At 39.2% G+C, this 19,669-nt stretch overlaps 2 protein-coding genes and 1 long non-coding RNA gene across 3 annotated transcripts; 1 reads left to right on the plus strand and 2 right to left on the minus strand.

Annotated features, from left to right (window-relative positions):
• Nucleotides 1-879: 879 nt before the first annotated feature.
• Nucleotides 880-2,073, minus strand: LOC110892327 (trithorax group protein osa-like). The gene has a single exon (XM_022139497.1). The coding sequence runs from the start codon at nucleotides 2,071-2,073 to the stop codon at nucleotides 880-882; it is 1,194 nt and encodes a 397-aa protein (XP_021995189.1).
• Nucleotides 2,074-8,862: 6,789 nt separating this feature from the next.
• Nucleotides 8,863-11,027, plus strand: LOC110893923 (protein NLP4). Its single transcript, XM_022141076.2, has 4 exons — nucleotides 8,863-9,028; nucleotides 9,113-9,582; nucleotides 9,665-9,715; nucleotides 9,780-11,027. Exons 1-4 carry the CDS (start codon nucleotides 8,941-8,943, stop codon nucleotides 10,770-10,772), a joined length of 1,602 nt encoding a protein of 533 aa, XP_021996768.1. The 5' UTR covers nucleotides 8,863-8,940; the 3' UTR covers nucleotides 10,773-11,027.
• Nucleotides 11,028-12,622: 1,595 nt separating this feature from the next.
• Nucleotides 12,623-14,419, minus strand: LOC110893922. Its single transcript, XR_002566012.2, has 2 exons — nucleotides 13,654-14,419; nucleotides 12,623-13,579 (listed from the first exon to the last, which is right to left on the minus strand). It is a non-coding gene; the product is annotated as an uncharacterized LOC110893922 (long non-coding RNA).
• Between the last annotated feature and the right edge of the window lie 5,250 nt (nucleotides 14,420-19,669).

Below are 19,669 nucleotides of genomic sequence, written 5' to 3' on the forward strand. Positions count from 1 at the left end.
AACAATAACAACATAAATTAGCACGTAAGGCCTAGTCACATGGACAATTTGAATTATAAGCTATGATTTCAGAGAATCAAGACTTTTAAGGTTTGAACCAAGTTCTTTACCCTCATCAGACAGGGAGTCATAGCTACCTCTGCCTTATGGCTCATATGGAAGTGAGCTGGGCCCGTAGGCATCATATTACCACGTATGGTAAATTATGACCATCTTAATTGATGATCTCAACCCATGATTCAGAGATCATATAATTGGGTTTGGAATCTTCTAAAGAATCCTTATATATATATAAGAATGACATATGATTTTAACGAATCACTTCTGCCAGGAGTGTTAACATGTTTTAAGATGTTAACAGGGATTTGAATCTTTTAAATAGGTCTTACCATCTTGGCCCGGGATTGTATTTGACACGAGGCTAGGTTTCACACTCTAAGACTCTTAATTAAATAATTACATAGGCAGATTAATTTAAAAGGAATGATCTTAATTTATTTCATTTATAAATTATTTATGCACAAAATGGCAACATGAAATTCATAAAACAAACATTCCATTAATTATACATAGGTTACATGTTGCCCTGAACGGGTCTTTTCAAACAACCATTACCCACGTAGGGGTTTTAAACAAGTACTTGCCCACACAGGGGCTTTAAGTAAACAAACTAGTCCACGCAGGGACCTTAAACATCATACCCACGCAGGGGTTTAATTAACACACGTACCCACGTAGGGGTTTAATAACAAAACGTACCCACGCAGGGGCTTTAACAATATAATAGTCCACGCAGGGACTTACACAATTAAAATACCCTCGCAGGGGTTTATACTACAAGACTGGCCCACGCAGGGGCTCAACAATACTTGGGAGGATTCAGTGGTCCTTCTTGCTCTTTCCTTTGATTAAGCTTGTCAATCCTTGGAAGAACGTTTGCCGCTCCCTTCGCTCCCTGTGAAATTCTCGCTCTACATAGTCCAACCTTTGCAGAATTTCTTCACGCTCAGGCGGAGAGAACCTTGGTGGTTGCGATTGTGTCCGTATAATAGGTCTTGCAGGTATCTGGTACCCATGGGTTGGGTACCCTACTCCCCATGGCTCTCCATAGGGTCCTTGGGTGTTATAGTTAGCTGCTACCACATACGGATCGGCTTCGGCGTAATTGTAGTTGGTGTGTACTGGCTGCTCAAACGGGTTGTACGCCATGGAACCCGTGTATGCCGGAATTGGGTTATCAAAACCCATAGGCGGTGGTTGTGGTGCAACTGGGCGTGAAGGCCCACCCATTTGTGGATCTTCTTGATGTGGTGGGTAGTGGCTGGCACTTGATTGGCGTGGAGAACTAAAATGAAAGTCTCCTGTTCGCACAGATATGCGCGCTCCGGTTCTCCTACGCCTTGGTGGTTGCGGGGGTGCCGGTTGAACTGGTGGCGGAGGAGGTGGTGGCGTGACTGCCACGAACCTTGGATCCTCAGGGGAATCTTGTTGCTGCTGTTGCTGCTGCTGAGGCGGCGAATGGCGAGGAGGCGTATAGTACCATTCGTGCCTGGTAAACATGGCTTGAAAGCTATCAGGACCAACATAGGGCGATCCGTGAAAGGAAGATCCGTCAGAGATCTCTATCGGGTGGTTTGGTGTACCACTGGCAGGCTCGACAGGGTCCGTATCCTCGTCCATGTCGTCCGCATGATCTCCAGAGAAATGATCTTCTGGACCTAATGGGTTAAAATTTCCTGGTTCTTGTAGGAAGTTTGCCGGGTTAAACCGGCCCCTAAAAACTGGTGTAGGGTCACCGAAGGAGTTGTGCGATAAGGATCGCTGTAATGGTATGTATGAAGGTTGAGGGTTGTGGGGCTCATAATCTGGTTGTGGCCCATAAGGGTTAGGAGGTGTTGAACTGTGTGAGACTGACCGTCTGGCCGGCTCAAAGAGGTTCCTCCGGTTCTGCTGGGGATCGTCACTCTCCGTGGTAGATGGAGCTCGCGCATTCGAGGGTCCAGCTTCATTATTGTTGGGGGCGGTGATTGGCCCCTTGCCTCTTCCTCTTCTCCTGAAGAATCTTGGCGGCATTTTGTTAATTCCTGTCAATATGGCATGAGATAACAAAACAAAACATAGGCAAAATAAAGGGTAATACAAATAAATTGGGATTTGTCCTATGTTGTAGGTCTAGACTCGAAGTTTAGAATTGTGCAATTGTGTAACTGAGATTAAACACAAAAAGGCTAGTGTTTAATTCACTCAGTGTTGGCTCTGATACCAACCTGTCACACCCCGATTTCCACGTGTCACCGGTGGGCCCGGTGGGGGAGTATCGTGACGTGGTTGGCAACGTAATAGTCAAACAACACAACATAATAATGCACAGCGGAAGCAAATTAAAATATGATACAACCGAATTTATTTATTGTAATCAAAGTCACAATATCCGGATGTTTATCCACAGTAGGATCGAAACAAAATTATATTTATGGTTCAACAGACTTCAGGCATCTTGAGTTTGCGAGACTTCTAATGATGCTTAGGAGAAATCCCAGCCCATTTCGCTTAGTACCTGCATTTAATCTTTTTGGGAAAATACGTCAGTTTACACTGGTAAATACAATCAACTGACTCATTTTGTAAAATGATTGAAAATTGGTTTGGATGCACGTGGCATAAACATTTTTGTTAACTTGGGAGAATTATTTAATATTATAATCTTGTGAACGAATTACATGTTACTTATGCGTTCAGTAGCCCGAATCTTGTCCGGGTTAAAGATCAATAGACACACCACATCATAGAGTTATACACGGACGGTGTACGCCTACACCCCGTGCTCAGGTCGTGGCCATCTCGTAAGATGATGCCAAGGATATCCGGGACATGGTCATTAACCCCCCAAAGGCTGTAAAGTAAACAAGACTGTTTAAACGAGCCGATCAAATTATTCAACTACCCACTTTAACGGTGGAGATTTGATGCCCGATCAAGCGGTATGCTATATACCGTAACCCAAGCCCGTATAGGGAAAATAAGTTAAAAGTATTTACCTGATGCAAGTATTAATCACAATAAGCAAAATGCACGTAGCTTTTACTGGTTCTCCTAATCTGGAACGAAGGTTTAATATAACCTATTAGAATACTAACGGGTCTTTAATTAAGCTTAAGCTTAGGCCGGTCAGTTTTAACGATACGGTTCGTACGCACGATTAAGCGAAGACCGGATAGAATATGATTTAGACCCGACAAGCTTGATGACTTGTTTAATATGGGTTTACTATTCACGTTCTGGATTTTGAGATAAAAATGATATCGTTTGACCCGTTTCGGCTAGTTTATGCAAACTAGTTACATAAACCGAACCGAACGCGTATAATACATAACGGGTAACCGCAAGAGCCATATACAGGTTTCCTAGGTTAATATGCTTCAAATATGTTGTAACATCAGTAGGATGTCTTTCATTATGCCCGTGACGAATTTAAACACAAACTATGCCCCGTAGGGGTAGTTTGGTCATTTTAAAGGTTGTAAAAGAGTTTAGATGTTTAATTGAGTTACAGGTCTGATGTAAACAGTAAACATACTCAATTTAATATGTTATATCAGTAGACTAAAGCACGTATGTGAAACTTATCATTTTTAACCAAACTAGGCCCCGTAGGGGTATTTTGGTAATTTCACATAAGCCGAAAAGCTCAAAACTGAAGTCTGAGTTTATCAACCTTTGCTTACTGTTAAAATATTATAATTTGTCTCTTATATCAGTAGGTATCAACCCGGGTATGTCCAATATGATTTTAAAACATACTATGCGTTAAAAACGCTAATTAAGGCGATTAAGGCCATTTCCGGGTTCGATACTAGAATCTGATATTTTTATTTTTCCAGAAGGCTTAAAATAATTTATTTATCATATGTGATCAGTAGCAAAAGGTTTGGAGTCGTTTAGATAAGTAAAACTCATTTTATGGCCCGTAAGGGCAAAACCGACAATTACCGGATTAAGTCTGCGACTATGAGTTATGCTCAGCCTAAAATTTATTAAAAATCTTTAAAATTCCCAAAATAATATATTACATCAGTGGGTAAAAGATTTGACACCAAAAAGTATGTTTAACTAGGCTATACGCTAATTACGTCATTTTATTATCATAAAGCATTAATTTTGCGATAATGAGCATAACTCTTAATCTACAAGTCAAACTGATGTCAAACTTTGCATACAAGTCTATATATCAGTAACTAAGGTTTCTACACTTTTACATTTTCATAAACCACGTTTTAAGGTAATAAGGGCATAACGGTCAACATATGAGCAATTAACGGAAACATGCATATTAATTGGATAACTAATGAACCAAGGTGTATAATCACAGAGGGTTGTTCTAACATGTAACCTAGTCCAATTAAAGCTCTGAGGTATTTCTAAAATATGCCTAAACGGGTCAGAACTGAAAGTCAAAGTGAAAGTCAAACTATGTGACTTTCGGTTCCGAACCGGGTCTAAACAGGAATTTGTCGGGTTGAACATGTTTAGACGTGTTCTTACACTTATTACTAAGTTATAACAATGATCCAACAGGTTGTATATGATCTACAATGTTAATTATGCATAAATGGCATTTTAGACTTCCTGTTGACTTTTTAAGTAAAGGTTTGACTCGACTTTTGACCTGGTTAGAGTGATGGTCAGGGGAAACCCTTTTGAGATTTTATTACCCACATAAATACCATCTTGTATCTACTTTTAATTCGAGATATTACTGAGCCATTATTAACTAATCTCGAAGTCAAACCGTAATTACGACGGTTTGACTTTTAGCTAATAACTAAGCTAAAACTTAATTAAGAAAGGTTAAGTCAACTTACAAGAGTCCTATGCATGAAATGTGATCACTTGAGAGCAGACTTGAGCTCCAGAAATGACCAGATTGCTTGAATGAAGGTGTGAAGACCAATGTTGCATATCATGGGCTTTATATAGTGAAATTTTCACCACAATTTGTTGACACATGGTTCTACTAGTGCCCACAACTGATCAACACTTGTTGCTAGTGCTTAGGGGGTGTCTAGGGGTCAAGAGAAAGGTGGAAAATCGGACAAAATCGATCAGGTTGCACTTCAGCAGGCAAAACCCAAAAATTTCGGAGCTGGGCACCCGTCGCGTGACGCTACCCCCCCGTCGCGTCACGCTAGGCCTAGTCTGATCAGCACTTTTGATTTTTTTTGCGATTTGATCCTTGGCTCTTCAAAATTCGATTAGGCACTTGGTTCTTTGCATTGTAAACCCTCGAAATTGATCTACAAGGGCCTTAAAACATATACCTACTTTGTTAAGTCCCCGGGTAACTTTATTGTTACCCGAAAAGTCCTAACTTTCAGCGTTTACGTTTTAACTCTTCGCACACGAATTTGATCATAACTTTCTCATACGATAACGAAACTTTACGAAATTTAAATCGTGTATTCTAGTGAGCATAATTATCGGTTACAAAACTTCGGGTTTGTTAAAAGGTCACTCAGAGGTATAATTTAAACATGTTGACACATTTAGCCCCTGTAGTTTGAACTCTCTCACTTTTAGCTTCGTATGATCCATGATTTATTCGTTTGAAGGTATGAGCATCGTGTAGGGTTAATGTACATTATATTTATTCACAGTTGACACTTAGAATACGTATATTCACATACTTTGCATGTTTGTCAACTTTAGTCCTTCTATAATATTTCTTCCACACGTTTAAACATTTGACACGTGTCTACATATTATAGGACGTGAATTTCCGAGGTGTTACAAGGGAAAATCGGCCGATCATCTCTAGAAGTAACTAATAATAATCTGCTAGGTCTTAGTGTTCTACTAGTCCTAATAACTGGGAAGTGAGGGGCTATTGGTAGGTCTTACCCGGCGAATTGCTTTAGATAGGCCTTGGGAAAGGTTATGTCTTGGTTTACCTGTCGGTCTTATTAGTCTATCAAGTCAAATCTATTACTTCGAACTACCCTAGATCTAGGATTGGGAAAGAATAGGTCAACATTAGGGTACTTACACAATAATTAGACAACCTGGGAAGGAATCTAATAACCGGTAAGATTAACAGCCTAGGTAGCTCCACAGGTTTCTCCTTGAGAAGGGTCGAGGGGCCTCGTTGGTTCTTAATAGGTTTAGTATTTTAAGATCCCGGTTCCATAACTCGTGCATTTAACTTAATTGGTAATCTCTTAAAAACAATCCAGGATTCTTGTCTAGGTGGTCGTGTTCTCATATAAGAAAAGTTCTCAGTCTTTATTCGTCTCTTGTCTAATTCTAGTTAATTTAGTAGATTAATATAGATTTCATTAGTTTTCCGTAACCCCCCCCCCAAACAATTAAAACAAGTTAAGTCGTGTCTGTCAGCGTCTGTCAGAGTCTAGTTTGCGTGATACATAGAGTCTTGCGGTTCGATACTCGGACTTGCTTAGGTTATACTACATTGACCGGTACACTTGCCGGTTGTGTGGTTTAGGTCTAGAGAGTCTGTTTTATAAATTTAAAGCTTTGTAGTGTCTAGCTTAGAGAGTCTAACTTAGTTAATTTTTATAGTCTGTTTAGCACACATCATAGACACTATTAATAACGTAACATATCATTTTTAAACTAAGAAAACTATAGCTAGACTATACTCAAATTAAAGATAATAAAAACTTGTTATTTTGTTGTATTTTTTTCAAAATAATATTAACGTGCAAAAAAATTATGGCCGTTTAAAAATCATAGAGGTAGATAGCTTTATATTTTCATAACGGAATAACACATAAATACTAACTAAGGGGACTAGGGGTGGTTCACTAGTGATAGAATCCATCACTCTCAATGTCCAATAAAATTATGCCATGTCATCAACCAAATTTCCATCACTAGTGATAGAAATGTAGGAGGGGTGGAATTACTAGTGATGGAATTCTATCACTCCCATTTATTTTTAATTTTCATTTTAAAATTATAAATTTCACTAATTTTTTTAATTTTTTATTTTAAATTAGAAATTAACAATAAAACACTAAAATTAAAAATTTCATTAAAGTTAAAACATACTACTTCAATTTAACATACTAGAAACATACAATTTTTTTTTTTAAAAAAAAAACCCTACTCCAATTTAACATACTAGAAACATACAATTTAAAAAAAAAACCTACTCCTCGTCCGAATCCGGAAACTCCAAACCTAGAGAACCTACTAGTTCGATTAAATCGAATCTCAACCGGAAGTGAGTTTCTTCGTTACGCAATTGTAAATTGATATCTTGTGGAACTTGAACTTGTGTAGGAGGATCCGGCACCCAATCCGGGGATATTGCACGTCCGTCGTGTTTGATCAACATATTGTGCAATATGATACATGCATACACTATGCTATGTATTGCTTTCTTGGTCATCGAACGAACCGGTCGGTGTAGTATACCCAATCTACCCTTTAAAACACCAAATGCCCTCTCAACATCTTTTCTTGCCGATTCTTGCAATTTTTTGAATGCCTTTTCTTTAGCCTCGACGGGAAATGAGGGAGCTTTCACAAAAACAGACCAAGACGGGTAGATACCATCCACAAGATAAAAGCCTCGTCTGTAATGTCGACCGTTAACATAGAAAGGAGAGGAAGGTGCGGTACCATCCGTTACGCTTTGGAACAACGGCGACGTGTGCAACACATTGATGTCGTTGTTTGAACCTGGAACACCGAAATACTAATGCCAAATCCATAAATCATTCGACGCCACCGCTTCTAGTATGATGGTTGGTCTTTTGATGTCTCCCCTCACATACGCCCCTCGCAACTCTTTTGGACAATTTTTCCACTCGATATGTGTACAATCGATGCTACCGAGCATCCCGGGAAAATGCCATCTAGCCTCGTGTGCGGCGTAAATACGTGAGATGTCGTGGCTCGTCGGTTTACGTAAAAACTCGTTAGCATACAACTTAATGACCGCATTGCAAAAAAATTGCAAATATTCACGTGAAGTTCTTTCAGACATAGCTAGGTATTCATCATATTGATCGGGTGGGTTACCTGTCGCTAGTTGGCGAATGGCGGACGTGCATTTTTGTATCGGCGTGAAACTTGGTTTGCCCCTCGCATCGTAACGTTCTTGAAACCATTCCTCGCTTGCTTCGATGTCTCCAACAATCTTTAAAAATAATTCTTTGGGTAAACGAAACCGATCTCTAAACGTTTCGGCATTGTATAGCGGGTTTTCCACAAAATAATCGTTCATCAAAACTTCGTTGGCACTTATAAGATCACGGTCGACCATCTTCTTCTTTGGGCGGGACGACTCGGCATCAAGCTCGTTATACACCGACACAAAATAGTTTAGCGTGCCGTTGTCGGAAGACGACTCGGTATCGGTATCGCTAGACATCGGAAACGTCGAATCCGTAGGGAATTCCATTTGAGAAAGATATAAAAATTGTGTGAAATGGTTTTAAAATGGTTTAAAAAAGATATAGTTTGGTGTGTGAAAAATGGTTAAAATGTAGATATATATAGATAAATGGTTTAGTTTTTTTTTTTAATTGAATTTGCCGTTCATCAACGGTCATATACGTGCCAACGGTCGAATTTTTGAAATGTTTAACGCGTGATCTGTGCAACGCGTTGATGTTATAATGCGTGACCAAACAACCGGCGGCGGTGTTCCGTTGATGTTCAACGCGTTATGGACATCCATAACGCAACCGCCCCGTGTGGCCTAATTATCAATAGTTTGGTTATAGACAAGGGAATCAAAGTGTAAAATGTAAAAGACTAATTTACCCTCAATTATATATCGTACATTATGCATTAGTCTAAATAAATTTCTTAATTTTTAGGTATTAAAAAAAATTAACCATGCATTATATTTTCGTCAGTTCAGAGTTATCAAATCAAAATTAGGGTTTAATCACAGATTCAAATTGGAAGATGGGGGATGACGATACGAATCGCTGGCCCAAAATTATTCCTGAGAGAATTGTGTCCTGGTCCCCTGGCCGTGGACGTGAAATTTCCGGTAATTAATTGTTGGTCGATAATTGTATTCTGATATAAGCATGTATGTATGTATTTATGTATAACGATTTCAATAATTGAACAGATGTGGTCGACAAGAAGATCCTGCATGCGTTTAAGGGAGTTAAATCGTTTCCTTTAAAGCGGATAATCATTCAGTTTTGGCGACCGGAAACAATCGGCGGCAAGAGACTACTTGCATGTTACGGTTGCCCGTATGCCCTTTCGCTTGCTAACCATCGTCTCTGGAAATATAGGTCACGTTGTATCAAGTATTACTATAGCATTGATGATCTGGGTGTTCCAGACGACCCTATGACCATAAGCGGTGCTCCTCCAGCCACTGCATTCCTGAACCATTTTCCAGAGGTAGTTTTGGATCTTAGGGTTCATCGGGGGACTCCGTTGGTGGATCTTGCGTTGGAATGTGAATTGACTTGTTTTATGATGATTCCTGTGTTTTCTGAGACTGGCTGTGTTGGCATCGTTGAAGTATCTATGAGAATTCCGGCTGATCTTCTTGTAATATTCAACGATATAAAACGCGAACTAAAGGTATCTACTTTACTTAAGATATGATTGATTGATTGATTGATTCTTAATAAACAGTTTTATTATATTTGCCTTCTGTCTGCAGAGAGCCGGTTTGAGTATCACTCCTCCACGCGCATCTTGGCAGCCACACAAGGTAAATGAATAATCGAATACAATAGTTTGATTTCTAGTTTTAATACTTCAGTTTCTGTATACAGAGTATCGGTATAACCAGAGGTGGTTTCACACTCGCCAAAAGCGAAATCGCAGAGGCATTACAAGTGGCTGTACAGTCGCATGCCGTACCTCTAGGTCAAGTTTGGATGGCATATGAGAATCTTTATGACCGGACGAGCCGGATGTTATTGGGCAAATTGAATCATTTCTGTGTTAATTTACCTGGCGATCCTCTGTCTTCCGTTGAGTTTTTTTATCGTGATCTTGTACTCCTTTCTATGAAAAAGATGATAACGGTGGAGGGGCTCATTGGGAGGACACTTGCAACTCGTCAACCACACCTGTGCAAAAATATCCATAAGTTGAGGGATAATAGAGGGGTGTTGGCGGTACTCTCTGCCAATGTCAAGTGTGCTTCTTTTGTGATATGCTTGAGGAGCTCTCACACAGGAGAAGTTAACTACTTGTTTGAGTTCTTTTGGCCCCAAACTCTTGACCACTTGGCCTTGATGGAGGCTCTGTTGTTGACGCTAAGGGAGCATTTGCCAAGTTTCAAGTATGCTTCTGGGGCACGACTTGGTGATGAATTACTTGTTGTAGATGTTGACAATTCTTCTTCAGGAAGTGCGAGCACACCTCTCAAGATCTTCCCACGAAACAAATCATCAGTGGCGGGTAGGAAGAGAACAAGGGCATCGTTGGGTATGGAGACAAGGTCCATTGAAGGCCAAAGTGAGTTGACCAACATCAACGATCCAGAAGGTGATGATGATCTGATCATATTAGCAGTTTATAAAATTGATTACAGGTTATTCTACCTCCCAAGCTCACCTACATATAAAGTTTTTTTGGAGAAAGTATACCAGGAGTTTGACTTGAATCCAGTTGGGACCTACACAATCGAGTACCAAGTTCTTCCCGGTGACTGGTATAGTCTAACGAATGGCTCATGCTTGAAGAGTTGTGTTTCATCCTATCGCACATCGAAAAACATTGATTACATTAAGTTGCATGTGCGGGCAGTGGAGAAGTAGTAATTAACTTTGGTTGTGTAGGAAGGTATTATTTTTCGTTGTGTGGTAAGGTTCAAATCTATGCTTCTGGTTCAAGGCTTCGTTCTTCCTCAACTCAACTCAACTCGCCTCTCTGGTTCGAGGCTTCGTTTGTTCTGCTTCTACAAAAGTTCAATCTGTAATTCATAGTGTAGCCTACCAGCTTAATCCCTATGTAATTCCTTCAACATTGGACGTCTCCTTTATTCTTATATAGGAGCACTACGACATTACTCTCTCACTGATCTAGCATTTAGAGAATTTTATTTGTGGGTTTCTTTTATTTTATTGTTTTTCTTTATAACAAGTGGACTTGAATTGGTATAGTGGTTTCTGAATGAAACATAATGCGAAACAGCATGCCAATATCCTAGTCTTGGAGTTGCTGCGGGGAAAACAAACACTTGTATAGTATTATGTCGGGTGGGGCCGCGGGTGGTTGACCAGAAGATGTTGATGATGAATTACGATGAGTTTGGGAAAACATACTTTTTTAGTATGGGTCGAACCATGTTTTTCTGGACATGGTATTTTAGCCTTTCATCCATAATAATGACTTTTGGCCACAAATTTTGGTGAAGGTGTTTTCTTATTCTGCAGTTTTTTGTTTTGCGTAATAGTGATAGTACTATCTATGCGTTCTACAAGACCGAATTTTATTGCCAATCATACATAACCCGTGGCAACACGCGCACATTCCCACTAGTTTAATTTGAAAGACCGTATTACCCTTTTACTAACTTCAGTAGGTTGTTGTATCATAAGCATAAAATGTAGTAATTACTTAAATTTACCTTTCCAAATGCATTATAATAGTATAGATGATGTGGCCTTAGTAGTAACGGAAGGAGTTCGAACTTTGATATTCTTCTAGTAAAGTTACATATATATCAAAGAGATTAGGGTCAAATCTAAACGATTTCTTCTCTATCATGTTAAACCTAGCTTTAGCGATCATCCATAGCACGACGATCATCGTCGTGCATCATCTTCACACTTTTAATCTAAGATTCTCAGAAATGGACGTTCCTGGGAAACGCCGCACACAGCGGCGACGGTGGTTGGAGAAACCCCGCAGAAGGTGGCGGTGGTGGTGTGGAAACCCTACAGACAGGTCATGGTTTGCTGGATTTAGACCCAGAAGATGAGATGTTCGTTGATCATTTTACTGAAACATTTGAAGGCGATGAACCTGATTATGATTATAATGTGATTAAGCATGGTGATGGGGTTGGTGTCGTAGGAAACGAGCCCCTGGCGGGACATGTAGTTGACAACAATCCACCGTCGCATCAGCTGCCAAATGTTAACCAAGCTATTGAAGCCGGTGATGAGCAATTGCTGGTCATTTTTTATGATGCTTTCTTAGCTAATGAGGATCTACTATTGATTTAAATGATGATCTACTATTTGACTTGGGCGATTTAGATGATGATGCGACACCAGAAGTTTCCCCTCCTGTGCCGGTGGCTAATGTTTTCGAGCCTCTTTTAAGACATGGTGTTCGACTCCCCAAGCAACCATCGCTAACTCCACCTCTACCACTACCACACCCACGAGACTACCCCTCTGTGATACGTCACAACGACTCCGCAAATGAATTCGTGATGTTGTACAACTAGAAGTTGTGGGGGCGTTTGTACGGAATGTAGAGAACATGCAGATGATGTGGTTTCAATGGCATCAACGTGTTGCTTGAATATATGACCACAGTTCCAGTTTCCTTACACAAAGGCCCAACATAACTGGGAGACACCCTACCCTAAAGACGAGGATACAATGTCGGATTATTTTGGTCTCTTCAAGGACGACGTGTTAGAGCATGCTAATTGTAAGAAAAATGTCAAAGATTAACTTTGGGTGGGTTTCAAAGGTATGAACAATAATAATATTATATTAAAATCTATAAGCATATACATAAACCATATCTAAAAATAAATTGTAAGAAAAATGTCACCATTTGTAAACCATTGAAGAACTCAATGGCTTCTTGATAATTCTCGATCCGAAATTAGGTCTCTGACTCTTTGACACTTTGCATGAAACTCAGTATCCAATTCAGCATCTTCTTTACCAGCCTCTTGAACAAATACGCGAGCAACATCCATAATACCCTTGTCAGCAAGGGCATCTAAAACCACTCCATCAATGGCTTCCTTTAGCTGCATCTCTTTAGTTTATTCGGGTGAACATAATATGGGATAAACTAATCAGTAAGCTATCCCAATTACAAAAGGTTCACCCGAATAAACTAATCAGTAAGTTATCCCAATACAAAATGTTCACCCGAATAAACTAATCAGTAAGCTATCCTAAAAGTAACATTCAAACTTTACAAAATGTTCACCCAAATAAACTAATCAGTAAGTTATCCCAAAAGAACATGTTGTCACCACCATGATTATCAACATCCTAACCTATCATAGAATTCACCCCCACCCCTCACCCAAACACGTTAAAAGACTCAAATACCCACCGCCAATAATTCCCGTCGTCTCATCTCAAAAGCATCATAGTTATGTATACAGTCAGTCCAATTCAAAACCGTATCAAGAGGGACGTACTCCTTTTCAAGTGCATACCACAACGAAAACGCATTATAACCGGTGTTGCAGACGCTTGCAACTTGAGTCCGAAATTGTGGATAGGACATGTCTCCCCGGCCATAAAATAATGTATGAAAACCATTCAAGTATACAACGACAATAGGAATTATCTCAGCATTACCCGATATCGGCCAAACCACATAGTTGAACTGTTGAAGTCTTCTATTGAGTGTCTCCCCGACACTATAAAAACAATGTAAAAGATGTTAATAAATAAATACGAACGAAACAGTGGAAATGACTCGAGAAAAACTTACTATTAGCATGCTGTAATATGTTGGCCCCAAAATAATCGGACATTCTGTCTTCGTCTCTGGGGTATCTCCTTCTTATGTTGGGCCTTTGTGTAAGTAAACTGACACTCTGGTTCATAATTCCAAGGGATTGAACAACACGCTGATGTCATTCAAACATGTTCTGTGTGTTTAACGCCCCCATATCATCTGCAGCAGCATGAATTGCAAGTGCGGGGTCGTTGTAACGTATCACAGAGGTAGAATCTTGGGCGTGGTATATGTAATGGTTGCATTTGTAGTAGTGGACCCATTGGTAGAGGTGGAGCTGGCGGTGGTGCCTTGGCGAGTCGAACTTCGTCTCTAAAAACATGTCCGAAAGCAGCAGGCACTGGCACAAGAGGCGGAGGTTCTTCTGGTCCCGCAACAAAATCCATATCAAATAGTAAATGGTTTCACTCCCCGCCCCTAACGCCATCCAATTCAACTATTAAATCCTAATCACATGCCCCTCATGTGAGGGGCATTTTAGTCTTTTCCCACTCAAACTTATTAATTTCCCTATTTAATTTACACACACTTTCTCTCTCTACACCATTCCCCACACCTTCATCATCCCCAATTCTCAAACCCTAATGATTCCTTAGCAAGTTGAGTAATTCCCTGTTACCCATGACATTGTAGTCTAGTGGTATCTTGGGGGTGGGATAAGGCTTATGACCATTAGGTCATGGGTTCGATTCCCACAAAGGAGGTTTTCCCAGATTTATTGGGTTTCCTCCTGAATTGGTGTATAGACATTATTGCCTAGTGGAGATGGACATGATCGGGTGGTTCTGCTGGTGACACGATGATACTCCAGTGGTCCGTCAGTGATCCAAATTTGCCGTTAAAAAAAAAGTAATTCCCTGTTATACTTCAACAACAGTAACAAAATGGCCACCATCTTGAATCCGGAGAGAGATTCGAGTACATCGAGTTGATCTCTGGAGGAGTACATCGAGTTGATCTCTGGAGGGGCAAAATCGTAATTCCAGTCGTCGGAGGTCTAGGTTGGTTTGTTTAGACAATGAAGATGATGATGATGATGGAGGCACACATGCTAACTTAGGAGCCCTTTTAGCATCTTCTTGAACAAAATAACGGTTAGCGGTTCCTTGCCATGCTGCTCTTGCTTCTGCTGCAGCCATTCCATCAAGAACTAATATTTCTTCAAAATGACCCCTAATTTAAACATTAAAAAATCTAAATAATCAAACCAACAAAGAACACTTGCACAAAGATTCATGTAACATGGATGATGAATAGTTTGTGAACAAATATTAAGAACCAATCAAATCTTACAAACTGCAAGTAAAACAATCATATAATCAGCAAAAATTAGGTTCATCTAAAAGGGAATTCAAGAAAATTAAACCCACAAAATTCAATGATGAACCCATTAACCCAACATCCAAAACTAGCAAAGATATGAGCTTTTTGGGCAAAATGATTAACAAGAACACTGAAGAAAGATCTGATCTATGTAAAAGGGTAAAATTTAACTAATGGGTAACTGGTAATTTAGCAGATAGTAAAGTAAACAAGCAAAATCATGCAATAATTAAGCGTCTAATAGAGCAGTTACTACACAAATATGAGTGATTTGATGAGTACTAAAAGTATCAGAAGACTTACCACCATATTGATTGGAATTTTGACTGCAAATTAAAAAAATTTATTGAATCTTCTTCTGAAACCTAGAGAGAGAGATGAGATGAGATGAGATGAGATGAGATGCAGGAGAATGGTGTAGAGAGAGAGGAAGTGTGTGTAAATTAAATAGAGAAATTAATAAGTTTGAGTAGGAAAAGACTAAAATGCCCTTTATGTGAGAGGCATGTGACCAGAATTTAACAGTTGAATTTGATGGCGTTAGGGGCGGGGAGTGAAATAGATATAAGCTTTATAGAACAAAGAGTAAAATGGCTATTTTTAAAGATTGGGGCAAAATCGTTAAAACGACCAAACCACATGGAGTAAAACGGAAGCTTACTTTACCAGTTATCACCTTCAGGTGATGTTAACATAAGGTCATCCGTAGTCATAAAGCCCCTTGTGGGGCGTTATGCGACACCTTTCGTGCCACGTCACACAGGGCTTTATGGGGCGTTATATCACTAAAGATCGTAGTCATAAAGCCCCTACACATCATTACCTAATTATTAATTTTCAATTTCATTAATTAATTATAAAAACCCTTAATAATTTTTGATTGGTCAACACTTGAAAAGCAAATCCCATGGCGCCGCTATGCATATCGCGCCTCCCACCAAAAACTCCCCCATAGCACCGCCCGTCGTGGTGTGCGGGGCTATGGGGCGATATACATCAAAAAAATGCCCAAATAACGCCCCACAACATGTCTTTTGATTCATTTTAGTTTCTTTACAATAATATCTGTATTTTTATTTCTCAGGTGGTCATCGGTATCACATTGTGTCGATCAGTTCCTGTAAACTGTGCACATGTAAATGAGTTTAAGCACTAGTATCTTGTTGGAGTGAGTAGTGAAATATCTACAAAACTTTTAAATTAAATGCAGTTTTTGCACTAGTATCTTGTTGGATTCTTTTAAGCCTCGTATTAAAGCAAGAAATCTCAATCTTGGTTTCTGAGTAATTTTATAAGTTTGTATTTGCTTGTTTATCATTTAGTTATCTATGTATAGTTAATAAAAAAAATATAGGTGAGGAAATACTAATAAACAAACAATGGGTTGAACATTGAACAAACAATTGTTTTGTTTAATTCCAAACTGGATTGGGTTATAAACCGAACCGGGCTGTTCAACCTTGGTCAAAACTGGTGAAATCAGTTTGGGTCATAAACCGTATAGTATAACAAACAATCTGAGTAAAGACTAAAAGGTGGAATAACAAACAATCAGAGTAACAAACTTTCTTTTTTATGTAGTGATAGTACTATATATGTTGAGCTATTTTTCAGTAGTATAGTACTATTTTGTTTTTAAAAGAAAACTTAATGTTTAGCTTTAGAGTAAAACTAGAAGTAGCATCCGCTGCGTTGCGGTCGGGGTTCAACTTCATATCATACGTTTGAGTAACCCAGTTTTAGAAAGTAAAATACATCAACCAAGGTAGGGTCAAAGGAGGGTAAGATGTAGATAGTCTTACCTCTACACCGTAGAAATAAAGAGCCTGCTTACATCGAGACCCTGCTCGATAGTAGTTTTGCATCAAGCCTTGGACATAAGGCACAAAACACTCAACAATTAGGACAAAAACCAATTAGTGCATGTACCTCCTGTCTTTCGGCTATCAACGGCACCACATGATGCATGATTAACTGTCCCTCGCTTTTTAACATTATTTTCATGAAATTAGTAAAATAACGGAAATTAACCGACCCGTGGTTTCTTCAAAACAACCATACATATTTCAATACAAATGGTACAAACAATAGCGCAAACATATATTACTACTTATTATTATTATAAATAATGCTTTTGTACAACCATTGAATGCACAAAACACCAAGATAGCATGGTGTACAACCTTTAATGCAACAAAATGTTGCAAATTAGAATATTATATAATAACCATCACTTTTCACTCTCCAATATCACTTCACATCTACTATTAGCTAGATTTATGTGAAAATATCACCTGATATCGTTACAGCTTGATTTTTGTGAAAATATCATCTAATGTCGTTACAAAAAGTAAAAAAACTACCAATGAATTTTCATGATATGCCTTTGTTTTTTTTTCTTCACATTTGGCTCTTTAGCTTGGTTCCACAGGTAAGCCTTTAAGGGTGTACGGGGTGGTCGCGGCAAAGAAAAACCCCTTTAAACCAAATGAATCACTTCCTGACCCTTTTGACACACTTGGCCTTTTAAATTGGGATTTTTCACCGGTGTTCTAACAAGAACACCGTTATTCGGTAAACACTGAGCCTACCCAACCAAACCCGAAATAAATGAAACCAATTGGTTTTTGAAATACCTTAACCAAAATATTTGGTTATGGTTATGGTTACGGCTCAAAACTGAACCGAATCGCCCCATGCACACCCTTAAAATCACCAACCTAAGTGTTGTGTTCCCCGCCTCATCGTGCGGTCACCCTACTAGTTTAAGTTTAACAAAATTAACAACCGGATATGGACAATTAATAGACAATTTTTCTTGTCAGCATTCATTCTGTTCATTTGTTTTCAGTTTTTTAAAAAGTATACGAATGAGCATATGCAATATGTTTGTTTCGGATTTTGTTCTCTTTCTTTCTGTTGGTTTTTTGGCTAGATTGCCTTTTGTGAGTTGGTAGGGTTTGCTAGTGGTTATTGTTGGTGAATGAATAAAATGGGTCGTTCAAAAAAGAAAATATTACAAGTTTAAACCAAGTTATAGCATTAATATTAGGCCCATTAATGTAAATGCGCCTCTCATCAAATAGATTAGGGTCAAATCCAAACGATTTCTTCTCCATCACGTTAAACCTAGGTTTAGCGATCATCTATAGCATCGGCGATCATCGTCGTGCATCATCATCACACTTTCAATCTAAGATTCTCAGTAATGGACATTCCTGGGGAAACGCCGCACACGGCGGTGGTGATGGGGAAACGCCGCAAACGGTGGCAACGGTGGTGGGGAAACCCCGTAGACGGGTCAGGGTTTACTGTACTTAGACCCGGAAGATGAGATGTTCATTGATCATTTTACTGAGATATTTGGAGGCGATGAACCAGATTATGCCTATAATGTGATTGAGCATGATAATGGGGTTGGTGTCGTAGGAAACGAACCCCTGGCGGGAAATGTAGTTGACAACAATCCACCATTGCATCAGCCGCCAAATGTACCAAGCTATTGAAGCCGGTGATGAGGAACCGCCGATCATTTTTGATGACGCTTTCTTGGCTGATGACGATTTACTATTGATTTAGATTATGATCTACTATTTGAATTAGGCGATTTAGATGATGATGAGGCACCATAAGTTCCCCCTCCTATGCCGGTTGCTAATGTTTTCGGGCCTCTTTTAAGACATGGTGTTCGACTCCCCAAGGAACCATCGCTAACTCCACCTATACCACTACCACACCCACGAGACTACCCCTCTGTGATACGTCACAACTACTCCGCAAATGAATTCGTGATGTTGTACAACTAGAAGCTGTGGGGGTGTTTGTACAGAATGTTTTTACATTGTTTTTATAGTGTCGAAGAAGACACTCAATAGAAGAATTCGAGAGTTCCACTATGAGGCTTGGCCAATACCTGGTAATGATGAGATAATGCCCATTCTCGTTCTTTACATCAATGGTTTTCGCGCCTTGTTTTATGGCCAGAAGAACATGTCGTATGCACAATTTCGGAACCAAGTTGCAAACGTTTGCAACACCGGTTATCATGCGTTTCAGTTGAGGTATGCTCTTGAAATGGAGTACGTCCTTCTTGATGTTCCTATCGATTGGATTCGCTGTATGAATAACTATAATGCGTGGGGGATGGTACGACTGGAATTGATGGTGGTGGATATTCAGTTTGGCATACATGACTAATTTGGTCGTTTTGACTTGTTCTTGAACATTGTGTGCCTATCTTAATATGAATAGTGACATTAGTTCTAATTATAGTCTAAAACAATTTAGATGATTAGTTTATTTAGGTGAACATTTTGTAAAGTTTGAATGTTATTAATTTTGAAAATCCGAATTGCACTGAGTATAAAACTAGAGTTCACTTTTTTAAATCATTCTCACCAATTTTTCCAATCATCAATTTCATTTGCATTATTAAACCTGTGTGTTTGCATGGGTATTGCTGTTGCGTATAACATTTATAGAAGAAAAGAAAGTTAGAAGTATTTGAAACATATGTGTGAATGCTCTTATTTATGAATAATACCAAAATAGCAATGCAAAATCTTTATTTCCAGCTTGGTCACGAGAGTAACAAGGAGGATACCACACCTATGACTCTATGAGAGTGACTCTATGAGAGTCTGACTCTATGAGAGTCTGAGGTGGC

The sequence above is a fragment of the Helianthus annuus genome, chromosome 12 (assembly GCF_002127325.2).
Source record: "Helianthus annuus cultivar XRQ/B chromosome 12, HanXRQr2.0-SUNRISE, whole genome shotgun sequence".
NCBI classification, from domain to species: Eukaryota; Viridiplantae; Streptophyta; class Magnoliopsida; order Asterales; family Asteraceae; genus Helianthus; species Helianthus annuus.

Excerpts from the sequence above, each read along its gene's own strand:
- LOC110892327 (XM_022139497.1), bottom strand. The coding sequence starts at position 2,073 with ATGCCGCCAAGATTCTTCAGGAGAAGAGGAAGAGGCAAGGGGCCAATC.
- LOC110893923 (XM_022141076.2), top strand. The coding sequence starts at position 8,941 with ATGGGGGATGACGATACGAATCGCTGGCCCAAAATTATTCCTGAGAGA. Across the intron at positions 9,029-9,112 it reads CCGTGGACGTGAAATTTCCG|ATGTGGTCGACAAGAAGATC; the intron begins GTAATTAATTGT and ends ATAATTGAACAG. Across the intron at positions 9,583-9,664 it reads ATATAAAACGCGAACTAAAG|AGAGCCGGTTTGAGTATCAC; the intron begins GTATCTACTTTA and ends TTCTGTCTGCAG.